This window comes from Panicum virgatum, chromosome 4N (genome assembly GCF_016808335.1).
Source record: "Panicum virgatum strain AP13 chromosome 4N, P.virgatum_v5, whole genome shotgun sequence".
NCBI classification, from domain to species: domain Eukaryota; kingdom Viridiplantae; phylum Streptophyta; class Magnoliopsida; order Poales; family Poaceae; genus Panicum; species Panicum virgatum.
In genome coordinates this window covers 38009275-38033067 of record NC_053148.1, presented here as the reverse complement: position 1 = coordinate 38033067, position 23793 = coordinate 38009275, and the positions used below count along the sequence as shown (strand labels likewise).

At 47.6% G+C, this 23793-nt stretch overlaps 1 protein-coding gene across 1 annotated transcript; it reads right to left on the bottom strand.

Annotated features, from left to right (window-relative positions):
• Positions 1 to 1389: 1389 nt before the first annotated feature.
• LOC120670861 (pectate lyase-like) lies at positions 1390 to 2989 on the bottom strand. The gene is made up of 3 exons (XM_039951039.1): positions 2775 to 2989; positions 1880 to 2665; positions 1390 to 1750 (listed from the first exon to the last, which is right to left on the bottom strand). Exons 1-3 carry the CDS (start codon positions 2987 to 2989, stop codon positions 1390 to 1392), a joined length of 1362 nt encoding a protein of 453 aa, XP_039806973.1.
• Positions 2990 to 23793: the final 20804 nt, after the last annotated feature.

Below are 23793 nucleotides of genomic sequence, written 5' to 3'. Positions count from 1 at the left end.
ACCAAATCATATACCATCTCAACACCACTACATATATAATGATGGCGTGCGGCAGGGGCGGAACCCAGTGGAGGCCAAACTAGGTTCCTGACCCCTTTACCTGATGAAAATTATGAAGATCTAATAGCCCATCAATGAATAAGCACCATGAGTAATCTAGCTAATAGTCTTCTAGTAAAAAGCTATTGGAAATTGGCCCCTTCTTGCTTTTGGGTCATAGTCCGCCACTGGTGTGTGGACTCCAACCTACATTCGCCATCATAGATGGCCAAATGGGGACCCAGCCCGACACGACACGGACCCGATTTATCCACGGCCCACTTTGGCATGCTAAGCTAACCGTGTTGTGTCGTGTTGGTTCATGGGCTGAGCCAGCAGTCCAGGCATAATACGAAGGTCGCTAGACCGTGCTGGGCCAGTCCATCTAACCCATCGAGCATGCTAGCCCACCGCCCCATCGAGCACGACCTCCGCCGCGGCTCACCGCCGCTGCTAGTCTGGCGCCGCCGGCGGCGGCTTCCGCAGCGCGCCCGTGGGCCTCCGTCGCAGGCCTCCGGCGTGCTCACCGGCATCTCCTCCTCCATCGAAATGGGAAGAGAAAGGCATCGGGAAAGAGAGGGGGGGGGGGGGGCGATTGGAAGGAATGAGAGCACGGGGAAGACAATAAAGGGAGGTAGAGATGAGGATAAGATGGGAGGAGTCGGGCTGTTAAATGAGCCGGATCGTGCCGTCCTAAAATCGTGTCGTGTTTGGGTTGGCACTACGTGTCAAGGTTACAACCTAGACACGACCCTATGCATCGGGTCAGGTTGGCACTGACCCTATTGGTCATGGGCCAGGCTGGGTTAGGGTACGGTTTTTTTTTTTTGTCATGTCTAGTGTGGCCCATTTGACCCACTCATTTGGCCATCTATATTCGTCATGCTCAACACCACCGGTGTTAAAAGACCGGTATCGAAAGTTGAGGTGTGAATAGAGCTCTAAAAAAAGTAGTATATTTTAGCATAATGAACAAATAGATTCCGACCGGACCCTTGGCAAATATGCATGTTGTCAGTCATGACGAGGACTCCTCCCTCTCCAACAAGAAGTCAGCCCTACATACAGAACAATGGCCTTTCTTCACCCTGTTAACTTGCAACGCCTACTTTTCACCTCCCCTCTTTCTTACATGGCGAGTGGCGAATGCACGTCCGTTGGTACAACCTGTAGGGTCGTCTCAATTTAACCCCACAGAGTTCTTGACTGTCCTAATAGTACATATATATACGAATTTACTTGGATGATTGATATATAATTAAATCTTACAAAACTATCTACTAGCCATGCCTCGATCGGGCTCTCGCCGCCGCCGATGATCTGACTGACCTAGCAGGCTCTTGGTCTGATCTAGCAGGGCTTGCCGGGCCTGCAGTCGAGGGAGCCGCTGAAGCGCGTGAGCCTGGTGACATAGGAGCCGGGCTTGGGCTTGATGAGGTCCTTCTTGTTGAACTGCCGGTTGATCTGGCCGCCGGTGACGGTGAAGTAGGCGCCGTCCATGAAGAGGTCGTCCTCCGAGTGCCACACCCAGTTCTTCCACACCGACTCCGGCGCGTCGTGCTGCTTGGTCACCTGCTTGGCGGCGAGGTTGGGCGGCGCGATGTACCGATTGCCCTGGCTGATGATGGTCGGGGCCTTGCTGCCGCCGATGGCGTACATGAGCCAGTGCGTGTAGTCGTTGTTCACCACGTGGAAGAATCCCCACCGGCATCTGCAATGTTTACGTACAATTATATTTATTTTCGCTTGTCTGCTTTCGACTTATTCTCTTTCACGGAGCATTATTGAACCAGCCGAATTCAGTTCGGCTTGTCTGCATAGCCGCGCGCCATGGACGTACCTGGGCATCCTCTGCACGAGTCCTCTGCCGAAGTGGTTGAAGGCGACGGTGATCTGCATGATCTGGTCCTCCGGGTGGCTGTCGCTGGAGCTGAAGAGCATGACGTCGTTGTGGTTGGTCATGTGGCAGTTGGAGATGGTGACGCCGGTGGACTTGGCGATGACGTCGATGAGGCCGTCCTGGCAGTTGGAGAGCGAGAGGTGGTCGAGCCACACGTTGGTGGACCCGAAGACGGTGATGCCGTCGCCGTCGGAGACGGTGCGCCAGCCGAAGTGGTCCGGCGAGTCCCGGATGTTGCCGCCGTTCTTGTTGGAGGAGACGAGGTCGTGGATGTGGATGTTGTGGATGATGACGTTGTTGGCGAACTGCACCGTCAGCTGCGAGCCGTTGGCAATGCGCACCTGCACGCCGCGGCCGTCGATGGTCTTGTCGCCGCGGATGATGAGCTCCTCCTTGAGCGAGATGATCATCGTCTTGGCGAAGGTGATCCACAGCGGCTCGTACTGGATGACGGCCCACCGCAGCGTGCCCGGCCGCGGGTTCACCACGTCCTCGTCGGTGCCGTCCGTCACCACGTAGAACTTGCCGGCCAGCCCGCCGGTGGTGTTCCGCCCGAACCCCTGCGCGCACCGCGCCAGCCGCTTCCGGTCCGTCGCCCAGTCCTGCCGGCACCGCCAGCACCGGTCTATCGGGTTCGTCGCCAGGCACGGCCCCTTGTGCTTGTTGCCCTTCTTCTTCTGAGCCATCATCTCCCTCCTCACGCTGATCTCCTCCTTCTCAACCGATCTGCACCCCCACCACCACACACGCATCTATCCATGACCATCAGCTTCGTCTAACAGTAATTTTGCATGAATGCATGCATGCGCGCGTGCCGCCTGATCGATGGCCTTGCCTGTGGACGGCGCGGTTGAGTTGGTTGGCGACCTCCACCGGATCGTGCTTGTAGGTGGCCTCCGCGGCGGCGTCCGCCATGAGCTTGCGCTGCCGCCAGTAGTCGTCGAACTCGCCGATGTTGGCCTCAGACGACACGGCCGCGGACAGGACGACGACGACGACGTACAGGACCAAGGAGCCCGGTCGGCTCCACCATTGGAAGCCCGCCTCCATGGTTAATTATCTCTATTAACTAATAATAACTCTCCGGCCGGCCAATCGGCGATCTCCTTCCTAGCTCGACACGGTAATCAACAGTACACACCTCGCCTCCTCCTACCTTTATCTTTCTAGCTACGCAGTGATCCAACTGCTAGGTGTATGAAGGTAGGACGGTGGGCGCCATTGCTCGGTCGTTGCGTCGAGGAACGGGGAGGATTATATAACAACCTTCTCCCACGTACGGGATCGACCCGATCAGGGTGGTGGTAAAATTAGGGAGCGGTGATGCGAGGAGGGAGGCGAGCCGCACGAACTTATTTAATTTAGCTCTGTGAGGAATGACCGAAGGAAGGCTGCGGGGTGCTGAGCTTGTGCGTCGGCGGTCATGTTCTTGCTATTATTGGTTAAGGTGTAGTGGAGGTGCTCGATTGGGCACCGGCACTACGGAAACGGCCTGATTGCCGTGTACCAAAGCCTTTGCCGTGTGCCATATGTCGGGCACATGGCAAATGCTGCCTTTTCCGTGTGTCGAAGGTGCAGCGCACGGCAAAGAGTTGGGCACACGGCAAATAAAAGACACACGGCAAATGTTACATTTTTGCCGTGTGCTACATCAAAAACACACGGCAAAGTGTTGGCACTAGGCAAAACATTCTCCAAAAATCTTGATTCTGCCATTGCAACTTTTATGGTTAACTTGATATTTTATGTGGGACTCTAAATTATATTTTGGTAGTTTTTCTTGATCTTTTGCTATATTTAACTTTTTTATTTCAAGAAATGAAATTTCATAGAATAAGTGAAGTTTGAAATGCAATACTTTTACATGGAGTAATAATGAAACAAAAAAAATTATATTCGCATCATGAGACCCCATGTGAGACCATATCCAAAAAATGAATGGAAAATTTGAAGTTCTTGATCATGAACCATGCCCTCGAGCATGTGGCCCGACAGTTTTAAATTTCTATAAAAAGCAAATGAAGTATGAAAAATGTGAAATTTGTAATGATATCATGATTTCATACGTGGACGCTATGGTAAAAATTTAAAAAAGTTTCACACAAGTTATCACCTGTTCTCCTTATAAATCGAAGCACCTCCATAAATGATCTATATAGTTGAATATGAGCCGTTGAGATTTGAAGCGAAAGTGACGGTCAATTTGGCTGTTGATTTGGAAACTTTTTGTGCATGCAATACATATCTTACAATCATCCATGCCAAAGTTTGGCTATTTTTCGATTTTCTTTGATAATTTTAAATTTTTTTGCAATTAAACAATATCATGGGAAATACATTGAACTTTAGCTAATTTTGCATAAAATAATGATTTTTTCCAATCTAATAATGAAACAGAAAATGTTGAGTTAGATTTTCAAGATCTTTAAAGTGTATTCAGTAAATTTTAGTTTAACTCAAGATGGTTTAGTTAAAAATGACAGCATAAAATAATGAATCTTTGCCATTTGCCAGACCCTAGGGCACACGGCAAAGTCTTTACTGTGTGTTTAATGTGGGGCACACGGCAAACTTATCCGGCCCAACAACACCCCAGCCCGGCCCAACACACACGCCCCTCCCCCACCATAAAACCCTACCCCTCGACCTCCCACTCCTACCGCCGCCCTCCCCCAGCCTTCCTCCTCTCCTCCTCTCCTCTCCACCGCCGCCACCGCCACCCCTCCCTCCTCTCCGCCGGCGCCGCCACCCCGATCGCTCTGGCCGGATCCAGATCCGGCGCGCACGGAGTGACTGCTCCGGCCTTCGGCACGCAGCCCCCTCCCTCTCCTCTCCCGCCGCGGACAGAGCGCCATATCTGGAAGGGCGCCGCGGACAGGACGGCTGCCCAGCCGGCTTGCCATGAGGCGCCTCCCTCTCCTCTCCCGGCGCGACGGTGGCGGCGTCTGGTCCTCCTTCTCCGGTGGCGGTGGCGGCTTCCCCTGCTCCTCCTCCTCCTCCTCCTCCGGCGCGCGGCCCCATACCTCTCCTCTCCCACCGCCGGATCCACGGCCCCGAACCCTCCTTCCCCAGTGGAGGCCACACCATCACCGGGAGGCATGGCGGCGTGGCCGGATCCGGCCACCACGTGTCGGCCTCCCCCTCCCCTCCTTCCCCGGCGGGAGGCCGCACCAGGGGACGGCGACGGCGACGACCTCTTCCTGTGGTGCTCGACATCGACAGTGGAGGGAGAGATGGCTCCAGTGGCGACGGCGGTTTCCGGTGGTGGCGGCCTGGTGGCATGCGGCGGCAGGCAGGGCAGCAGCGGGCAGTTGATGGTGGCGGCCCTACTGGCGTGGTGGTGGTGGCAGTGGCGTGGGTGGGGCAGCGGCGGCGGGGCGGGGCGGTTTTTTTTTATTTCTGGTCCATTTTTTTGCCGATTGTCAAAAGTGCACACAGCAAAGCCTTTGCCGTGTGCCCGACAAGTTGCACACGGCAAATGTCGTCTTTGCCGACGCCTGTTCGCCGTGTGCCCTTTGCCTTGTGCAACACACGGTAAAGGTTTTGCCGTGTGCAACACTCGTCAAAGGCTTTGCCGTGTGTATTTGAGCCTTTGCCGTGTGCTTCTGGCACACGGTAAACACACTGGTTCCGTAGTGCGGAGAAAAAGCGAGGGGAGACAAGGAGGAGGTTTGTGGATAGATGAACTAGTACCCAACTTTTTTTAGATGTTTCTGTAGTCCTGAACTCTGTGTCTCTTGTTTCGGATGTAGTCTAAGTGCTACTCTTTTATGTAACTTTGGCTGTAACCATCCATGGGTGTGTGAGGCCGGTTGCGTTTATCTAAAAAAAAAGTTTTGTTATGGATATAGTCATATAGATATATATATCTTGTTTAGGTGCATAGTAAAATTAATGTATCTAGAAAGACTAAAACGATTATTAGTTTGAGACGAATGAAGTATTTTCTTGACTCAGGATAATGGTTGGAGTTCAAAGAATTCGCTGTTTAAGATAAAAAAAACTTAACCTTGATGATACTCTGATTTTAACTGGTTGAACCATGACTGATAATAATAGTGTGCTCGCATGCCATTTCGTTGTTGGAGGCATTTAGTTTTGGAGAGCCTCTCTCGTGGCCCAAGTGTTGCTACTTTGCTGCATGGAATTAAAAAATAAGTTATCTTTAGTTTACTACAACATGGTACATGATGACTAGATTGGAATATATCTTTTTAGAAGATTAAAAAAGATACAATAAATCAAACAATTTTATGCACTAGTGTGAGATGAAATGCTTAGAGCAAGTATTATAGAGGATGAGGAGCCGGCTGAATCCAACGTGCGAGAAAGAGAAATGGAGAGAAAGAAGAGGGAACGTCTCGCCAGACGCCGGCCACAAGCGGGCGCATGCGCGCGCGAGTCTGCCATTGGCTGCGCTGCTCATCTGCTCCCCGTTTACTGGCCACTGCCGCTTTTCGCCTGCCGCTGCTGGAGCATTAAATAAGCGCCACGCGCTTGCTTCTCGCCGACTGCCGCCGCAACCATAAGCCATGCCCCTAGCTCATTCGTGTGCCCCAACGCAAATGTGGTGCTCACATCCTCACAATGTGAGCACCTACCAGAGCACTCCAAAAATCAAAGTCCACAGCTTCTCTCTCCATAAATAAGGGTGCCATGAAGATTTTTTTTGTTTTTAATCTTTTTTTAATAATATTTTAATTTTAACCCGTATCAGGGTTTATTTGCACCACGTAGCCCGTTTGGTCGCGCCAATGCTCTTGGCACGACAGTTAGCCTCTGTCGCGCCAGTGCAAGCGGCGCGACAGGGCTGTCACGTTGGCAGCCCGCCCCGGCGGTGCGCCAGCGGGGCGCCGACGTGGCCAAACCTATCGCGCCACATGCACTGGCACGACAAAGCTGTCGCGCCATGCGGGCTGGCACGACAAGGCCGATGTCCTGGCCCGCGCCAGCCCTTCTCCCCCCACCCTCTGTTTCCTTCCCCCCGCTGCTCCCCCGAGCTCCAACAGCTGCCGCCGGCTGCCGACCCCCCTTGGATCCCCTCAAAATCCGTCATGAGGTGTGGAAAAGTGGGGGGAAACGTTCCCCAAGGTTCCCCGAAGGTATTGCACCTATTTTCTCTTCATTTTACCATGTAGAATATGAGTTATGGGTAGTTCTTGGTTATTAGGGTTTGGGTTTTGATTTGAGAAATAGTCATATAGTTGGTAGTGTACTCATGATTAAAGATTTCGATGACACGTAGATGGTACTCTACTCGCGATTTGGACGTGAGATAGTACGTACATGCATCGATTAATATGGAATTTTAGTGTTGAGTAGGTGGAAGGATATTATGAAACAAATTCATGGATAATAGGCACCATGAATTTTTTTGTGTAGTTGCTTTTTTGAAGGTGGAGTAATTAATTTGTTTTTTTCACGGTCGTATGTTAAAGAAAAATTTAGAGTTTGACCATGGAGTAATTAATAGGCACCATGGAGGATGTTGCAATTTTCGATAGTTGTCCATCGTTGAAGGATTTGGTAGACCGAGTATTGATTCGAAAATGGTCTTGTAGTTGACAGTGTACTCTTTATTAGAGGTTTATATGATACATATATGAGTAGTGAAATTTGATTTTTTTGGTGGTCCAATAATGACACCGTCTACAGGTTGATGGCGGAACGCAAACGTAAGGTTGAGATTGTTTATCCTACAGTAAGATGCGAGGATGCCTCAGTTCCTCCAGCACTACCTATCCCAAAATGTGAATGTGGTATTCCGGAGAGGTGAAGCAATCTAGGTGGCCGACTACAGCTGCTAGAGCGTACTACATGTGTTCTGTTTAGTGGGAAATGCACACTGTAAGTGCTGGAAGAGATACATATTACTGGACAAAGCCGTGTATATTCTTTCAATGGATTGATAGACCAGACAAGTTTGACCCTAGGATCCGGCTTTTCCCACATGATAAGGATGAGACAAAGCCACTCAATGAGTTCAAGAGGTGGGTGCCTCCTCCACCTAATCCTCCTCCAATGACCAATGAAGAAAAGCAAGCGTCAGCGTGCATCCGCGTGGAGAACCCTCCCCTTTGCTACTGTGGACATCCTTCCAAGCTGCAGCATCCCAACCTTGAGCTCCCTAAAAAATTCACTCCATTCTTCCGTTGCAGGCTAACCACTCATGTAAGATTTGTTAGCAATGGTTTTGAATTGGTTTAGCATGACCTAATATTTAACCGAGTATCTTTGTATTGCATATTCCTTTTTTCATGTAGGATGGATGGCCTTTATGTGACTTCCAGGAGTACATCTATGGCCCCAAGACTCACACTGGTACTACACTGAAGAGCAAATTAAAGAATTTGAGAGTGGTAAGGAGAAATGGCCATGTGAGTGGGCTCCAAGACCTCGTTGCAAATGTGGCATTTTGGCTCGAAGGGGTGTCGTTCCAACGGAGTTGGGCTACGGTTGGTATTGTGGCAACCCTTTCGGTCTCTTTTGGGTAAATGACTTTTTTCCCTTATATGCTTGTTTAAATTTTTTATTTGTCATCCAGTTGGCCAATACATTTTATGTTGTGTAGGAGGGAAGAACCTGTGATTGGGAGACCTTTCCTGGAAGGGAGGATCTTAGGATTAAGTTGGCTCGTTATGCCGAACCATATAGGACGAGAAGGACCCTTGAAAAAAAGGTCAAGATAAGGCATAAGTACAAAGTTCATCTTCCTGACGAAAGGATACTTTTTGGTCCAGTTGCCGTTGATTTAGTTGCCAAACATGGAAATTCGGGCAAGCTTGGTCTTGAGTGTCGAGAGGAACTCATCACTTTTTGGAGGAAGAACAGAAGCAGGTACTCGGAAGAAAAGATAAGTGTGGCGGTATGTCATGCATGTAATTTTACGAAGGTTTTCTCTAATGGAACGTGGGAACACCACTTTCAGTGGAAAGAGGCCCTAAAAAGGGGTGTTGACGTTGATGCGGTAAGGTTGAAAGAAAAGGAAGCCAAAATTGCAAAAGAGGCACAATTGGAGGCAATGAAAGCACTTGTGGCTGACTTGGCCAGGGCAGAAGTACGTGTGAGGGCTTCTCAGATTGAGGCAACGAAGGCAGTGGTCCAAGACTTGCCCATCGACACACATGTAGTCGATAACCAAGAGAATAGTGCAGTGTAGAACAAAGGGAAGAGTGCTTCTGACCATGACTATGTTCCTGATGATGGAGATGATGACGAGTTGTGGCAATAAATGGAGCGGAAGTAGAGGTCATAGTTTCCCAAATTGAGGCAAGGAAAGGAAAAGCTGCAGTCCAAGATGATGGAGATGATGAATGGGGAGAGCTTTTGATTGAAGGCGACTCTGATTAGGTTGGTTTAATTGTAGTTATATGGACTTTATGTATGATTGGACTATGTGTGTGACGGACTTTTTTTATTACTGGACTATTTATGTGCTTTACCTATTCAAGTGGTTGTGATATGTGTATGAGACTTTATTTCTAGTTTCGAACATTGTATGGTTATGAAATTTGGAATTTATGTAGTTTGTATCGTGTGCAATGTAATGATGCGTCATCTCCATTGTTTGAACTAAAATTTTAGTGTGGAAAATGAGATGTTAGATGGATCCGTACATATCAAGTGACATAACGTACAAATGTTACATGGACGGATAATTCCCCATTGAAATAAAAAATACTTGACACCTAAAACATGGATATAGAAATACAGGATGGATAAATTGATATTACATTTGCAAGTAGAGATGCATAAGTTGTTGTGGCATGAAGCGTGCCCAAGTAGAGATGGGCACATGAATCCTATCCACTAACCATAATAGTTCAGCCGTCCCGTAACTATCGGTGGCATGAAGCGTCTCGTCAAGTTCTTGGCACGCTCCTGGCGCAGCTCTTTTTCCAATTGTGTGATGCGCTCGACCATCGTCAACTTCTCTTGATTCTCAATCATAAGTTGGTTGATTTGATCATGCTTCATATTGACCTCTATATCCTTTTGCTGGTTCAGTACATGGAGGTGACGTATGTATTCTTAAACATGAACTTCCATAGCACCATCAATTCAGTAAGTGAACCCACAATCTGAAGTCTATGTTAAATATGAGTTAGATGCTTATCTGTTTATAGAAATGTGCGACCAAGAAATGAAACATAGATGTGAAATAAATCAAACCTCATAGTAAGGGCAACGGAAGAACCATCGTCCTGCATAACCAAACAGCTCGTAGACCTGTACAACACTGTCGTTTCCATGATGACAATGTGGCCAGAATTGTACTGGAATTGCATTGTGCGGACCGTAGAATGATCTGGTTCTAACTTCTAAGTTTGGGTGCGGAGGAGGCGGATCGATGGGGCCTTGCATCCACGACATGGTTTCTCTCAGTTTCTGGTTTGATGGCTCGCTACACTGCTCAATGGCAATGACATGCTTGGCCTCCCTATATACTACCCAGGACTTGGTCCTATGCAATCAATTTGCTTCACGAGTCAAAAGGCTACTTGTAGCTGCGCATGAAACGACTAGGCACTGAAAAGGCTACCTCGAACGCCCTATTTACTTAAAAGTGGACTGAATGATACATCGAATCACTGAAAAGTCTAGGCATCAGACACGCCAGACACTGAAAAGACTAGTCACTGAAAAGGGTATTCTGGACACCCTATTTAATGATGGTAGATGGACACATTCCTAGACGTCATGTACAATACTGATTGAAACATGAAATCACTGAAAAGTCTAGGCGTCGTACATGGCAGTCACTGAAAAGCCTATACGCTGAGAAGTCTACTCATTGAAAAAGCCAGTGCATGTTACATAGAGCACCGAAATATCATGTGTGCATGCATTGATGCACTACAGTGGTGGTCTGTCACTCTTATTCGACTGCTTGTTGATCTCCTTTCTGGAGGTGTCGAGGGGGACAAACTGAGTTCGTCTGCTTTAAGGAAGCTCGAGGCAGAGCAAGCTGAACAAAGTGAAGCAAAGACTGCTAGCCACGAAGCTTCTTAAGCAATACTTGAATTTGAACAGATGAATGCACAAATAGTTTTGTTTTGTTTTTCCCCAAATGAATGGACATTTAAATGGTCAAACTTATCGAAGCTAAGGTCCAGCTAGACAAAATGTGACTGCCCTAAATCTATGCAAATCAAATGTAATAGGGAGTGGACTCACATAAAGAATATGTCATTCGAAAAACAAAGCTAGTGTCAGGTACTTAATAAGTTAACATTAGGTCAGTTATAAAAATGCAAAAAAATGCTTTTTACAACCCTGGAAGCTAATCATGTTAGATCGTATTTGTCGCGCCAGTCGTGGTGGCGCGACAAGGCCGTCGTGCCGCGCCAACGACCAACGCAGACCAGAAAGGCCTACATTTCTGTTTTGGTGGCGTGGCAGGTCAATGTTGTCGCGCCACTCCCAACGGCGCGACAAAGCAAGACTGTCACGCCAGGCATGGTGGCGCGACAGGGCTGCTGTGCCGCGCCAACGGCCGACGCAGACCAGAAAGGCCTGCATTTCTCTCACGTTGGCGCGAGGGCACAGGCTTGTCGCGCCACCCAGAATGGTGCGACAAGCATTGTTCCCAGGAAACTGCATGCTACAATTGCTGCTGCTTGCTGCTGCTTGGTCACTACGCTTTGCTATATGAGACTGCAGGTGTAAAAAATCATGTTAGCCCACTGGAGTGATAAAAGCACTCTCGAAATTCTTAGATTCAGTTATGCATTTTTAGTCTGATGTAGCATGATGATGGCCACCATATGCGATATGGAGTATGAACACCTTGACAAAGCTCTCACTGGCAGTCCTTCCACGGTTCACCAAACAAGATGACTTGAAACCAACAAATGAAGCATCACACAAGCATATAGTCCATTACAAGCTAAAGTAGTCCATTACATGCATCTTGTCCATGACAACCTAAAGTAGTCCATGACAAACACAAATAGTTCATGACAAGCACAAATACTCCATCGGAAGCACAAATAGGTTCTAGGTAACATTTTTACAATAGATCAAGGAACAAAGTGTCGGTGATCCTTCATCTACGGCGCCGTCCCTGCTCGGGAGGGCTGAAAGGGTCATTGGGGCGCCGTTGCCTTCCAGGAGCTGTTGGGAGCACGTTTGCGCTACCAACGTCAGTGTGGTCACGAGAACGCCTTTGGGAGCACGTTTGCGCTACCACAATTCTGCATCTCTTCTGCAAATGTCACTAAGCTGCAATTCCTCCAGCTGGTCTCGATCGTACGGTGTCCAGAATATCTATGTAACATGCAAGCATTAGATCTTGTGAGGACATAAAATTTATTTAAAAAAGCCGGTTGCAGATTACTACCTGATTTTGTGTGAGGCAGTCTAGGTTGTCCATGTAACGCATGTAGCGGTGCAAAGGATCCCCTCTAACAGCTCCAATGTTCTTCCAGCAGTAAGCAATGGTGGGCCTCGACTCAGGATCATGGTGCGGCCATGGCTGCAAATGGAGGAAAAAAGGGTTATGAACAACAAATAATGTGCACTATACTCAAAATTTAATTGTTAGCCAAGTATTACCTCTAGATCTCCATGGTATGGCCGGCCAACTGGAAACCGCTCCCAAATCCAGATTTACAGGAGGTATGCACAACCTCTAAGGTTCAAGTCGTTGCCAACACGCCGACATGCGTCACAAAGCTACCAGTAAAGCCAAGCTAGTGCTGCCGACCCCCAGCTGTATTGAGCGATGTTCTCCCACTACTGTCCCAGAATTGGAAGCACCATCCATGAGATAGTGTTCCCGGAACCATCAAGAAACAAAAAGCCCCCAAACAGGTGCCACAACCACACGCAAGCATACCGCTCAACAACCTCCTGAGGTGCTCCTGGAGGACAATGGTTGAAATTCTGCTTCAACCAAGCCGAGCTAACCCCTGAGGTCTTCCTGTCCTTGACTCCCTCAGGTGGTTCTAGTGGTCGAATCCCAATGTGTGCCTCCACCATATCCCTCCAACCATCAGTCTGAATCATGCCGATCACTGCATTTCCCTCTAAAGGTAGCCCGAGAATCATCGCCACATCCTGCAAAGTCATGCTGATCTCCCCGCAAGGTAAATAGAATGAATGTGTCTCTGGCCTCCATCGGTCGACAAAAGCGGTCAGCAGAGGTGCATCCATAACTGGGAGCCCCGCACAGACAACACGTGCCAGAGGAAGCATCCCGGCCCGGCAAAGGTACGCCACGTACCGCTCATCCCACCGAAGTGGGGAGTGGGTACATGCGCAGAGGGGCTGCAGCACCTAATATCATAGCAAATGAGTCGTTAGAGGGCACGAAAAAATATATAAAATGAAGTACTTGGTAAAACAAATACTAACCTCGCCACGGTCAACTAGGACGTGTGCTCGGTGGTTGGAGTTGTAGAACATCTCCAGTAGGGGGAACTTGGGGTGCGCCATCCTGCAGTGATGAATCAAAACTTGATCAGTAAAAACCAACAAAAAAATGAACCGAAAAATTATATAAAATGATCATGGTAAGTAAAGCAATAAATGTAAACAGTCAATCAATATAATTGCAACAAAGAGTGTAGAGTAACAATGACCTCTATTGAAACTTGTATTGCTAATTATTATTTATACTAAGCACAAACAATTGTACCTCTACCCGTGTGCTATGCCTTTTTCTCTTTCTCGGGTTAGGTTGGGCCGTTCTTTTTCTTCTTACACTTGCATTGAGAACAAAATCTATGGCGCTTGGAGCAACGGTTCTGGCTCCTGTCCTCATCGAAATTACCGGTGCCATAGTCCACACTAGCCCGACCTTGCGACTCGTCCATGTCACCTTTGAGCCTTTTCTTCCGCCTCCTTCCTTTTTTAGGTTTCAATAACGACGCATCCAGCACATACTGTAGTCCCTTGTACTCGGGCCATTGGGACGGATCGAGGTAAGGCTCAAAACTGGACTCCCATATGTTGATTGTGTTCAACCGAGCGTAGTACGGACTCAAATAAGTGGGGCTTTTGAAACAAAGTCCTCTAGCTCTACATGCCGTTATTAGGTGTGAGCATGGAAGGTGTAACAGCTATGGTGTCATGCAAGTGCACTCGCCAGATCTGAGGTCCACTTTGTAATGGCGTCCTCCATGACTCTCTCATCCTATATTTGTACCACCTGCACCTCTAACACCATAAATCATTCTTTCTAGCCTGTAAGGCACTGCAAGTTGGTTCCCCGATCTATCCTCAGCATCCTTCAGGCGTTCCTCCGCTATTAGTCCCCATTGTCCACCCTTATCCGCCTTTACCCCATCTATCGACGAAGTACTCGTTCAACTTCTCGAAGGAGTACTCTACAATGCCTGCAACAGGTCTTGACTGAATACCCCTAAATATATTGTTTAATGACTCAGCGTTGATCATGGTCATGATACCATACCACTTCCTCCCTTAATCATAAGCAAGAGCCCATTTATCCATGTCAACCATCTCACCTTTCAGCCACTCCTTGGCCGTGTCATTCATTTCCTTCTCCAAATCTGCAAGTTTTTCTTCAAAAGCTTTCTTCGTGCGCACTGAACAAAGCAACTTTAGTTTCCCAATTAGTTCCTTCTTTTTCTGATGCCTCCACATGTTTGCTGCAAAGTGTCGCATGGACCACCTATGCACAAGAGGGGGAAATCCATCCATGTGCTCTTTAGCGCAGTTTACGAGGCCATGGTGCCGGTCCGAAATCATACAAACTTGCTTGGAGGGACCCAAGACATATCGCCGCACCAGCTTCATGTACCAGGATCAGCTGTCATTGTTTTCTCCTTCGGTCAAAGCAAATGCTAATGGAACTAGTTGCCTCTCTGGATCCACGGCAACTTCCATCATTAGTGTCCCCTTGTATTTACCCGTCAAGAATGTGGCATCCACGAGGATCACAGGTCGGCAATGCTGGAATGATTCAGCACACTGGGGAAAGCACCAGAACACCCTTTGTAAAACGTGCTTGTACACTCCGTTGTGAGGAAGCATCATGTTTCCCGTGTGTATGAACCATTTAATCCCTGGATTGTATAGGGACATGCCCGTCAAGACTCTGGGCACCCTTGCATATGACTCTAGCCAATCTCCCTAGCAAAGAGCTATAGCATGTTGTTTTGCACGCCATGCTTTCGAGTACTTCACCCGGTAAGAACACATGCCGAAAATTGACTCCATAAGCGAAGGAACTGATGTGTCGCTGTCCTTCCAAACAATACCAAGAATGCGATGTGCTAGGTAACGTGCCGTGCACTGTGCGTGAACTTGCTTCAGTATCGAGGATGCACATGTGTGAGGCTGTCTTACTCTGGTGATTTTCCACTAACCTATGCCCCTAACAATCAGTGACCATACACCCCATAGTCACCCCTGCTTGCATAGCACGTTGTACTGTACGCTCTTGTCCGAATGAACCACATTAAATGGACGATGATGATACACTGCATAATCAGCCAAGAAAAGCTGCAGCTCTGGAAGTGAATTGAACTTCTTGCCCTTGTGAATCTCTGGACTGTCACTATCAATTACAGACTCGCTTTCAAAGATATATGAGTCACAAATGGCTCTATGGATCCTACTAAGATCCTTAGCATTTGAAACCGCCGGGACTTCAACGTGAGCTAGCTTCATCATGCGCAACTCTTTAGTGGTATAACTAAATCGTGCCTCAGTGTTATTAACAGCCCGACCCATTGCCCCATCCCTACACTCCTCATCACCACTTATTTCCTCATCACTAGCGTTGGATCCATCGCCATCATCATTTTCCTGATCTGCCTGGGGCACCCTAGCATTACCCTCTGGTTCTTCTTCCCCAATGCCTTCATCATCGTTGTCGTCATCACTACTATCGTATTCATTGTCCTCTGAACCTAAAAAAACACCATCATCCTCTCTAGCACCCCTGTCATCCTCCTCCTTGAAGGTACCATTGTCGAAATGATCGGAAGCGACGGCCATATCATAATCCGCAACAAATTCACTAGCACAAGTGAGATTTGGGACATCTTCTACAACGGTTGACTCTTGAGTTATATTCTCAATATGAAAAGGAACTTCATCAACTCTCCCAACTGGTTCTTGTGATCTAGATCTACGGGTTATTTCAACAACAACCTCCCAACAAACCATATTTGCACGTGCTACTATATCCTTGTACTTCCTCAAATACATCTCCGATTCCAATGTTAGCATAACATAATGTGCTCTAGCTTTACCACAATCAAATCTGCCCCTCAGAGTTATTTCATCAATGCCACAAGAATGCTTTGAAACAACTCGGTCTACCAAATCCTTAAACGATGGAGAACTGTCAAAAAGTTCTACATCCTCTATCATATTCTCAAACTCTCCATTTTCCTTAACCATAGCCCGTGAAAGAACCGAACTAATTCGTCCATTATCTATACCTTGATCACGTATACAAAGAAATCACCTACACAAACAATTTGACTATATGACTATCAAATACCACACAATTTGGGGTACAAATAAGCTCAAATAACCATACTATATGACTATCAAATACCACACAAGCCATTCTATGCCATAGATAATCTTATTCCCTTAGCATCATACAAACTTCAACCCTCTGTTGCCTGTGTATGGTTCAAACAAACTCTCATTACATTTTCCACTACTCAATGCTAGAACAAATGTTAAATGATCCATGCAACTACTTCCTCACGTTAAAATTGTGAGCAGAGTGCCATCTGAGTACCACCTAAACCTCCAAACATAACTACACTAGCAACTACACTATTTCTCACATCAAGATCCTAACCCTAATCAACAAAAAACACTAACAACTACTAATGCACAAGGTAAAACGAAGAGCAAATGGGAGCAATACCTTCGGGAGAGGGTGGGGATCGATTTCCCCAACTCCCCCTCCCCCAAATCGTCGGATTTGGGGGGGGGGATCTGGCCGGCGGCGGCGGAGCCGATGCGCCTGGCGGCGCACTACACGGGACTGAGGACGAAGAGTGGGAGGGTGGGGGAGGAAGGGGGCCTGCGCGGGCCCAGGTAATGCCCTTGTCGCGCCAGCCTGCCTGGCGCAACAGGCATCTTGTCGCGCCAAGGCATGTGGCGCGACAGAGGTGCTACATCATTGCCCCGTCAGCACAGCCGTGGCACAGCGCTGCATCGAGCGCCAGCGTGGCAGCCCTGTCTCGCCACATGCAGTGGCGCGACAGCAGCTGTTGGCGCTCCTTAAGTATCCATTTTATCCCCTGTTTAACTTTGATAATGGCATGAATTTAATATCAAAATCACTAACCATCCTAACCTCGGCCCAATTATTGGTCGTTTTCACGTTTGCACATATATTTTGGAGGTACTTCGTTTTTGCAGGTTTTTGACCAATTTTGGAGCATGAAATGGCGAGGCCCACGATCATGCGATGACACGAAGAATGACGAAGGCCAAAGCCCGAACAAAGGGTCGAAGGCCATGATAATTGGAGGCCCATTCATGAACATCCACCCTCCAATGAAGCCCAAAAGACAAAGCCCACAAGATAAGGTCGAGATACTTCGGAGCTAAGCAAAGCAAAGAGATATTTAAGGAAGGATTTTCCATCCTATCCTTCTCCTCGAAGAAATCTCGAAGATAACGACGTCTAAAGGGGTGCAATCGTGAAAGACATAAACTCTAGAAGATTCCAGGAGACTTGGGGAGAAAGTTGAGCACCAGCCGACGAAGGAAAGACCCAGGCCGGCTGGCCTAGGCTCATTGGGCCGGCCGGCCCAGGCCTTTTTTAGGTCGGTTCGACCTCCCCTTTGACCGAGGGTTCCCTGAGGCTATTTAAAGACCCCTCCCCAAGGTTCACGCAGAGAGCAATTCGGGAGACGACGCCGAGGAGCAGAGAAGATAGAGGGACACCTCTCGGAGAGCCGAGGGTCGTGCTAGTTGTCTAGGGTTTGCCCTAGCCGACGTGGGAACCTTGCAAGGAAGACCACGTCGGAGTTCTGGAGCTAGGATCATCAAGATCAAGGTAGGGCCCCGGTTGTGATCTTGTGATGTACTATCATTCATGGTGAAGTTATTTGTGTTTCCGAATGTTTAGCGACCATGTTCTCCTCTTTCGATTTCGTTCTTTTCTTTGGGTTCGCTACATCTTAGATCTATTATCGAGATAGATCACTTAGCATGATCTTGTAGTCATGGTGGCTAGAGGTTCATGGCGGAACTACCAAAGTGAGTTCGACTTGCTTCAGGGTATCCCGTTGAAAAGGGGGGCGTCATGACAGGCCGTCTCCACAGAGTAGGTTGGGTATCGAGGGATCGGATTGGAGATTTTGAGTTTAAAGAGGCTTTTCATTGAGATTCACATCTATCTTACTTCACTTTATCTAGCTGGAACTACAACATATGCATGATCTAGGTGATCTAGATTGGTTATCTCTAACTTTCTCTTGCTACCTTCGGTGTTTGTCGTGTTTTTAGTAGATTAGATTCGTTTTCACCATCTCACACAAAGGAATCTCTATGCTAGTAGATTGTTTCTTGTCTCTTTGGTTCCGTGGATTGATAAACCTTGGGGGAATACTCTGAGGGAAAAGCTACACGAAACCGTGCGCTTGCGGTATATAAATCGGGGGCGCTAAGGAGCGTCAACAAGCTTTTCTGGCGCCGTTGCCGGGGAACCATCGATTTAAGATCCAATCTTACTTGCATTCGTAAATATTTCTTGATTTTTCTTTTTGATTTTTTTTAGATCTCTTATTTTCTGAGCTAACTAAAAAAACGGATCTATTCCACGAAAATCAATCTAATCTAGAGTTTGCTTTATTTTTCTTTTATGTTTTAGATCTTGTATATTCATCTTTTAGATCTCGTATATATTTTTTTCTTTTTCATTAACCCCTAATAGGAGATGGACGGGAGCCTCTCCAACAAACCCGAAAATTTTGTGGATGATCCAGAAAAAATTTACAGGCAAAGGAGACGAGAAGCACGATCAAGGAAGCCGGAACTTGTAGATCCAGAAGTTGAAGCCGACGATTCATCGTCTTCACCTCAAGCAACTCCACCAACAAGTCCAAAGGAGGCGCCACTTCACCAAGGGATGGCGCTACCGGAGCCAGAGCGTACGATCGGAGAGCTATGCACTCCGGACGTTCGGGACTTGCCGATCCAAAATCTCGACAACATCGGAGTTCCGTTCGAGATCAAGACTTCAATCATAAGGATGGTGCAAAGCTCGCCCTTCACTGGAAAAGAAGACGCTAATCTACATCTTCAAGCGTTCCTCCAACTCTGCCGCACCTTCGACATGCAAGGGATGACTCAAGATCAAATAAGAGCGAGGCTCTTTCCATTCTCTCTACTTGGGAGAGCACTGCAATGGTTTCATTCTCTACCACCGCACACGGTGCAAAATTGGGAGTCCTTGATGAAAGAGTTTATGACGGAGTTCTACTCGCCGGGCAAGACCCAGATTCTGCGCAACAAGATTGCAACATTCGTGCAAGCCCCGACAGAGACTATTGCCGAAGCCTATGAGCACTTCAACGACTACATCCGCGCCGTACCTCATCACAAGTTCTCAAGGGAGGATGTGGTCCAGAAGTTCTATCAAGGCCTCACTACTGCATCAAGGGGGATCATTGACGCATCGGCCGGAGGTTCTATCATTGAGCTCACGCCTACTCAAGTTTTCAAACTATTCAAGAAGGTGGCGGACAATGACGCATGGGCATCATCGGGGCGCCTGCAACCACTCCAAGCCGTGGGCGCCGCGAAGAGTGTATTACAAGTGGAACGCGAAGAAGTGCTAGAAGGGAAGATCGACTCGCTCATGAGAAGGTTGGAGAAGATGGAAGTGGAAAAGAGAGAAGCCCAAGCTATCGATTAGAAGGCGGCCGAAGCAAGGTCTACATGTGAAGAATGTGGAGAGTACGGCCATGTGCAAAAGAATTGCCCGGAGGAAGCCAAGATGCTCAATTACATGAAGAAGGGAGAATGGATTCCGCCGACCAACTTCCGCTACGGGCAAGGTAGACCCCAATTTAATGCAAGCTCTTCCATTCAAAACTCGGTACCTCTTCGTATACAATTGAAGGAGTTTATGGAGGAGCAAGGCAAGATCAACAAGGACACCGTCACCAAGTTCAAGGCTATGGACAAGATCTTGGAGAACATTGATGGCAAGGTGACGGAAGTTGGGAGCTCTAACCTTCAAGTACTCAACATGATGAAGATGCTAGAAACACAAGTAGCCCAGCTCGCCGGACGCCTATCTAGCAACGAAGGAAAATTGCCCGGGCAACCTCAAAGTCCGGAGACGGCTAAGGCAATTCAAACTCGCTCGGGAAAGGAGACCGAAGAACCCGAACATGCAGCGGGAGCAAGGAAGCCTAAGCCAAGAGTTGAAGTGGAGACCATCATCAAGGAGAAGGCACCTACTCCTATGCCAGAGATAGTCACCGAAGAGCCGGAGTTTGAGCTAGATGATATAGACACCATGATTCTACCGCCAAGGCCACGATACCGGAAAGGTAAACACGAAGATGAGCAATTCAACAAATTTGTTGAGATGGTACGCAGGTTGAGCATCAATATGCCGCTCTTGGACGCTCTACAAGTTCCGACGTATTCTCGCTACTTCAAAGACATCATGGGAAACAAGCGCGAGATACCGCCAAGCACTGTCAAGCTAACTGAGGAATGTAGCGCGGCAATCGCTAATGAAGCTCCAGAAAAGAAGAGGGACCCCGGATGTCCTGCCATCCCGTGTTCCATTGGATCTCTTATGTTCGAAAGAGCACTTTGTGATCTCGGTGCAAGTGTGAGCGTCATGCCAAAGAATGTGTTCGAGAAGCTATGCTTACCGGAGCCGGAACCCACCGCCATGTGCCTAGAGTTAGCGGACAATTCCGTTCGCTATCCTTTGGGAATCGCCGAAGACGTGCCCGTGAAGATTGGAGAACACTTAGTCCCCGTTGACTTTGTGATTCTCGATATGGGAGAAGGGAGCAAGGCGCCTCTCACACTTGGGAGGCCTTTCCTCAAGACCGCATGGGCAAACATCGACGTTGGCAAGGGGGAGATAAAGTTCGACATCAATGGCACCACAAGCGAATTCAAGTTTCGTCCACACCTCAAGGTATGCAACATGATCAATGTTAAATATGTTCCGCCTCACCGCCGTGTCACAGAGGAGAAGCCAAAGAAAGAAGAGGAGCCGAGCAAGAAGGAAGCGAAGAAGGAGATAGAAGTCGTCGCGTCCATCGCGACAAAGAAGATCGTTGCACCCGTCAAGAAGAAAGCTAAAAGCCCGCCTGTGAAGACCAAAAAGACGACTAACGTAGAAGACAAACCCGCACCAAGGATTGTGCAGAAGTGGGTACCCAAGACTGCAGCGCCATCATCGAGCGTTGGTCCGAAGTGAAGAAGAAGAAAGTCTAGCTATAGACTATAAACGAAGCGCTTTGCGGGAGGCAACCCGTTCGTCGAGTAAGAATAAGCTGCCGGGAGGACAACCCGCGAAAGGTTTAGGTAAGTGAGTCGAGAATTTTGCTACGCAGGAACATGATATACTTTTGAACAATTGGTAGTTCGGTCAAACAATTCGATTTGGATTTTATTCGCTCGGTCATTCCAATGTTATTTCTTATTTTAAACCAATGACATGCGCCATCCTATGATTTATTTGCCTCTTCCTGAGAAAGCCACATCTAAAATTCCATACCTATTTTTGGCGACCGTCCTCTCCATGACGGCCGGACCAAGTTGAGTTAAAACACCCGAGTAGAGCCGCGCTATGTTACTTAAATTCTTGATGCGTAGGTTCACACAAACATAGAGAGAATTTTCAGTTTCATTACCATAGGACTAGAATTTTCCTAACCTTAATTATTCTCTTTTTCAAAATTCTCTCTCTCATTTTGGCAAAAATTAGAACCTAAACCCAAGACCCACGGTTGAATTCGAGATTGTTCGCTATCAATTCATGAAAGTGAACGGTTCCGGTGCAACCAAAATTAATGTAGTCGGGAAATATTTTTCGACTTACAAATGTAAAGATGTTTCAATTCCCCTCTAATTATTCATTTAAACTCATTGCATGCTTTGAGTCAATTCTGAAATTTCGAAGTTAGAGGAGGATTAAACATCTAAGCATCATTTGGAAAGGGTTTATGTGCTTGATTAACATCCATTGATCAAAGTGAGTTCACGGAAAGAGTTGTGCTCTCTACCTACCACCACATGCAAATAATTCAAAGGAGGGAGCAGCCATGCATGGGAAGGACAAGTGATTTTCAGCAAAGATGGCACCGTGTGATGAATGATTAAGCATGGGACAAGGTGAATGACACAAAGTGGAGAAATAATGTTGCAAGTGGACATCCAAGGCAAAGAAGGAGTGGTTCACATGATTTGGGCGGTGCAAAGCATACAAGATGTACTGGACAGAAGCAAATAATTACACCAGGAAGCCACCAGAGAAAATTGAAGTGGAGAAGAGGGAAAAACACCCTAGGCCGGCCGGCCCCAAGGCCCTAGGCCGGCCGGCCTGGCCCCTATTTATGCCCTCTGGTGCTCCCCTTTGGCAGGTATACTCCTCACTCATTTCCTTGCTTATGTTCTTCAAGTTCTTTGCCCAGAAACATCAGTTAGAGCCCTGAAAAATTCGTCCACCAAAATCTACTCCAAAAATCTCAGAAAATTCACCACAATTCCTAGTTTGCTCCACTCTTCGATATATTGTTCTCCCGCCGGCCAGAAACCCCCGGTGTGTTTGTTTTTGAGTGTGTGCAGCAAGGAGTCACCATGAGTGGCCTCATGAAGTTCATCGCCGGGAGGAGAAGGACACGTTCATCAACATCCGACGCATCGGCAAGTTCTTTGCGGAGGCACTCGGTCTCCGAGTCTCCGCGGAGCATGGAGGAGGACAACCCCGCACCGAGGAGCGACATGTTGCTCCTTGGTGGGATGAGAGACCCAAGAAGCTCCTCCATGAGATTCACCGAAGGGATGCCACCTCCTCCACGGCGTTCGACAAGGTCATCCGCACCACCACCGTACAAGCCCAAGAATTCAGAATATGGGTTTATTATCTTGTCGAAGGAAGAAGAAGAAAGGCTCAAGTTCATGAAGGGAAGACTACGAGCAAATTATGATTTTGATGATGAAGCATTGGTGAAGCTGGGATTTCATCATGACATCTATGAGCTATTGGAAAACATCGGTTGGAAGTTATTTTCCGATGGTGTCACGGTTGATATGCAAGAAGAAGTGGCTCTTGAGATGTTCATGACATTAGAAAAATCAATGGAAATGGTGGATGGTGAAGAAGTTTCATGTCTGAAATTTAGGCTCAAGAATGAAGAGAAAGTAATCACCTATGGTGAAATAGGAAGCTTGCTCGGATTCAAAAATAATGCATATAAAATGGTGCAAGTTGAAGATGGAGAGCTTGATGAATTTTGGACAAAAATAGCAAAAGATGTCAACCGCCAAAGAAAGAATATAAGTAATGTTACCCTCCAAATATTCCACTCTTGGTTGAGCAAAAGAATTCTCGGGAGGATGAGAGAATCAAATGTCACCGACCAGGAATTAAGTTGGATGTATGCTGCATTGGTGAAGAAGCAAGTAATTGATCCCACCAACATCATGGTTGAAAGGTGGCTTTGTGAAGCATCATCCGGCACGGGAGAAGTTGGTTCGGGATGTTATCTCACAATGATAGCCCGAGCAATGAATCCGAGGTTACGAGTGATCCAAAAATTTTATGTCCCGGGAAGAGATATTGGGATTGATCATTTGAGGCAAGGCCATTATATCGGAGGAGATGAAAAGAAGGGATTTACTATTTCTGAGATGGATATTTCCCT

Coding starts and splice junctions, on each gene's coding strand:
- LOC120670861 (XM_039951039.1), bottom strand. CDS start 2,989: ATGGAGGCGGGCTTCCAATGGTGGAGCCGACCGGGCTCCTTGGTCCTG. Junction 2,666..2,774: donor CTCAACCGCGCCGTCCACAG/GCAAGGCCATCG, acceptor GTGGGGGTGCAG/ATCGGTTGAGAAGGAGGAGA. Junction 1,751..1,879: donor CTCGTGCAGAGGATGCCCAG/GTACGTCCATGG, acceptor TAAACATTGCAG/ATGCCGGTGGGGATTCTTCC.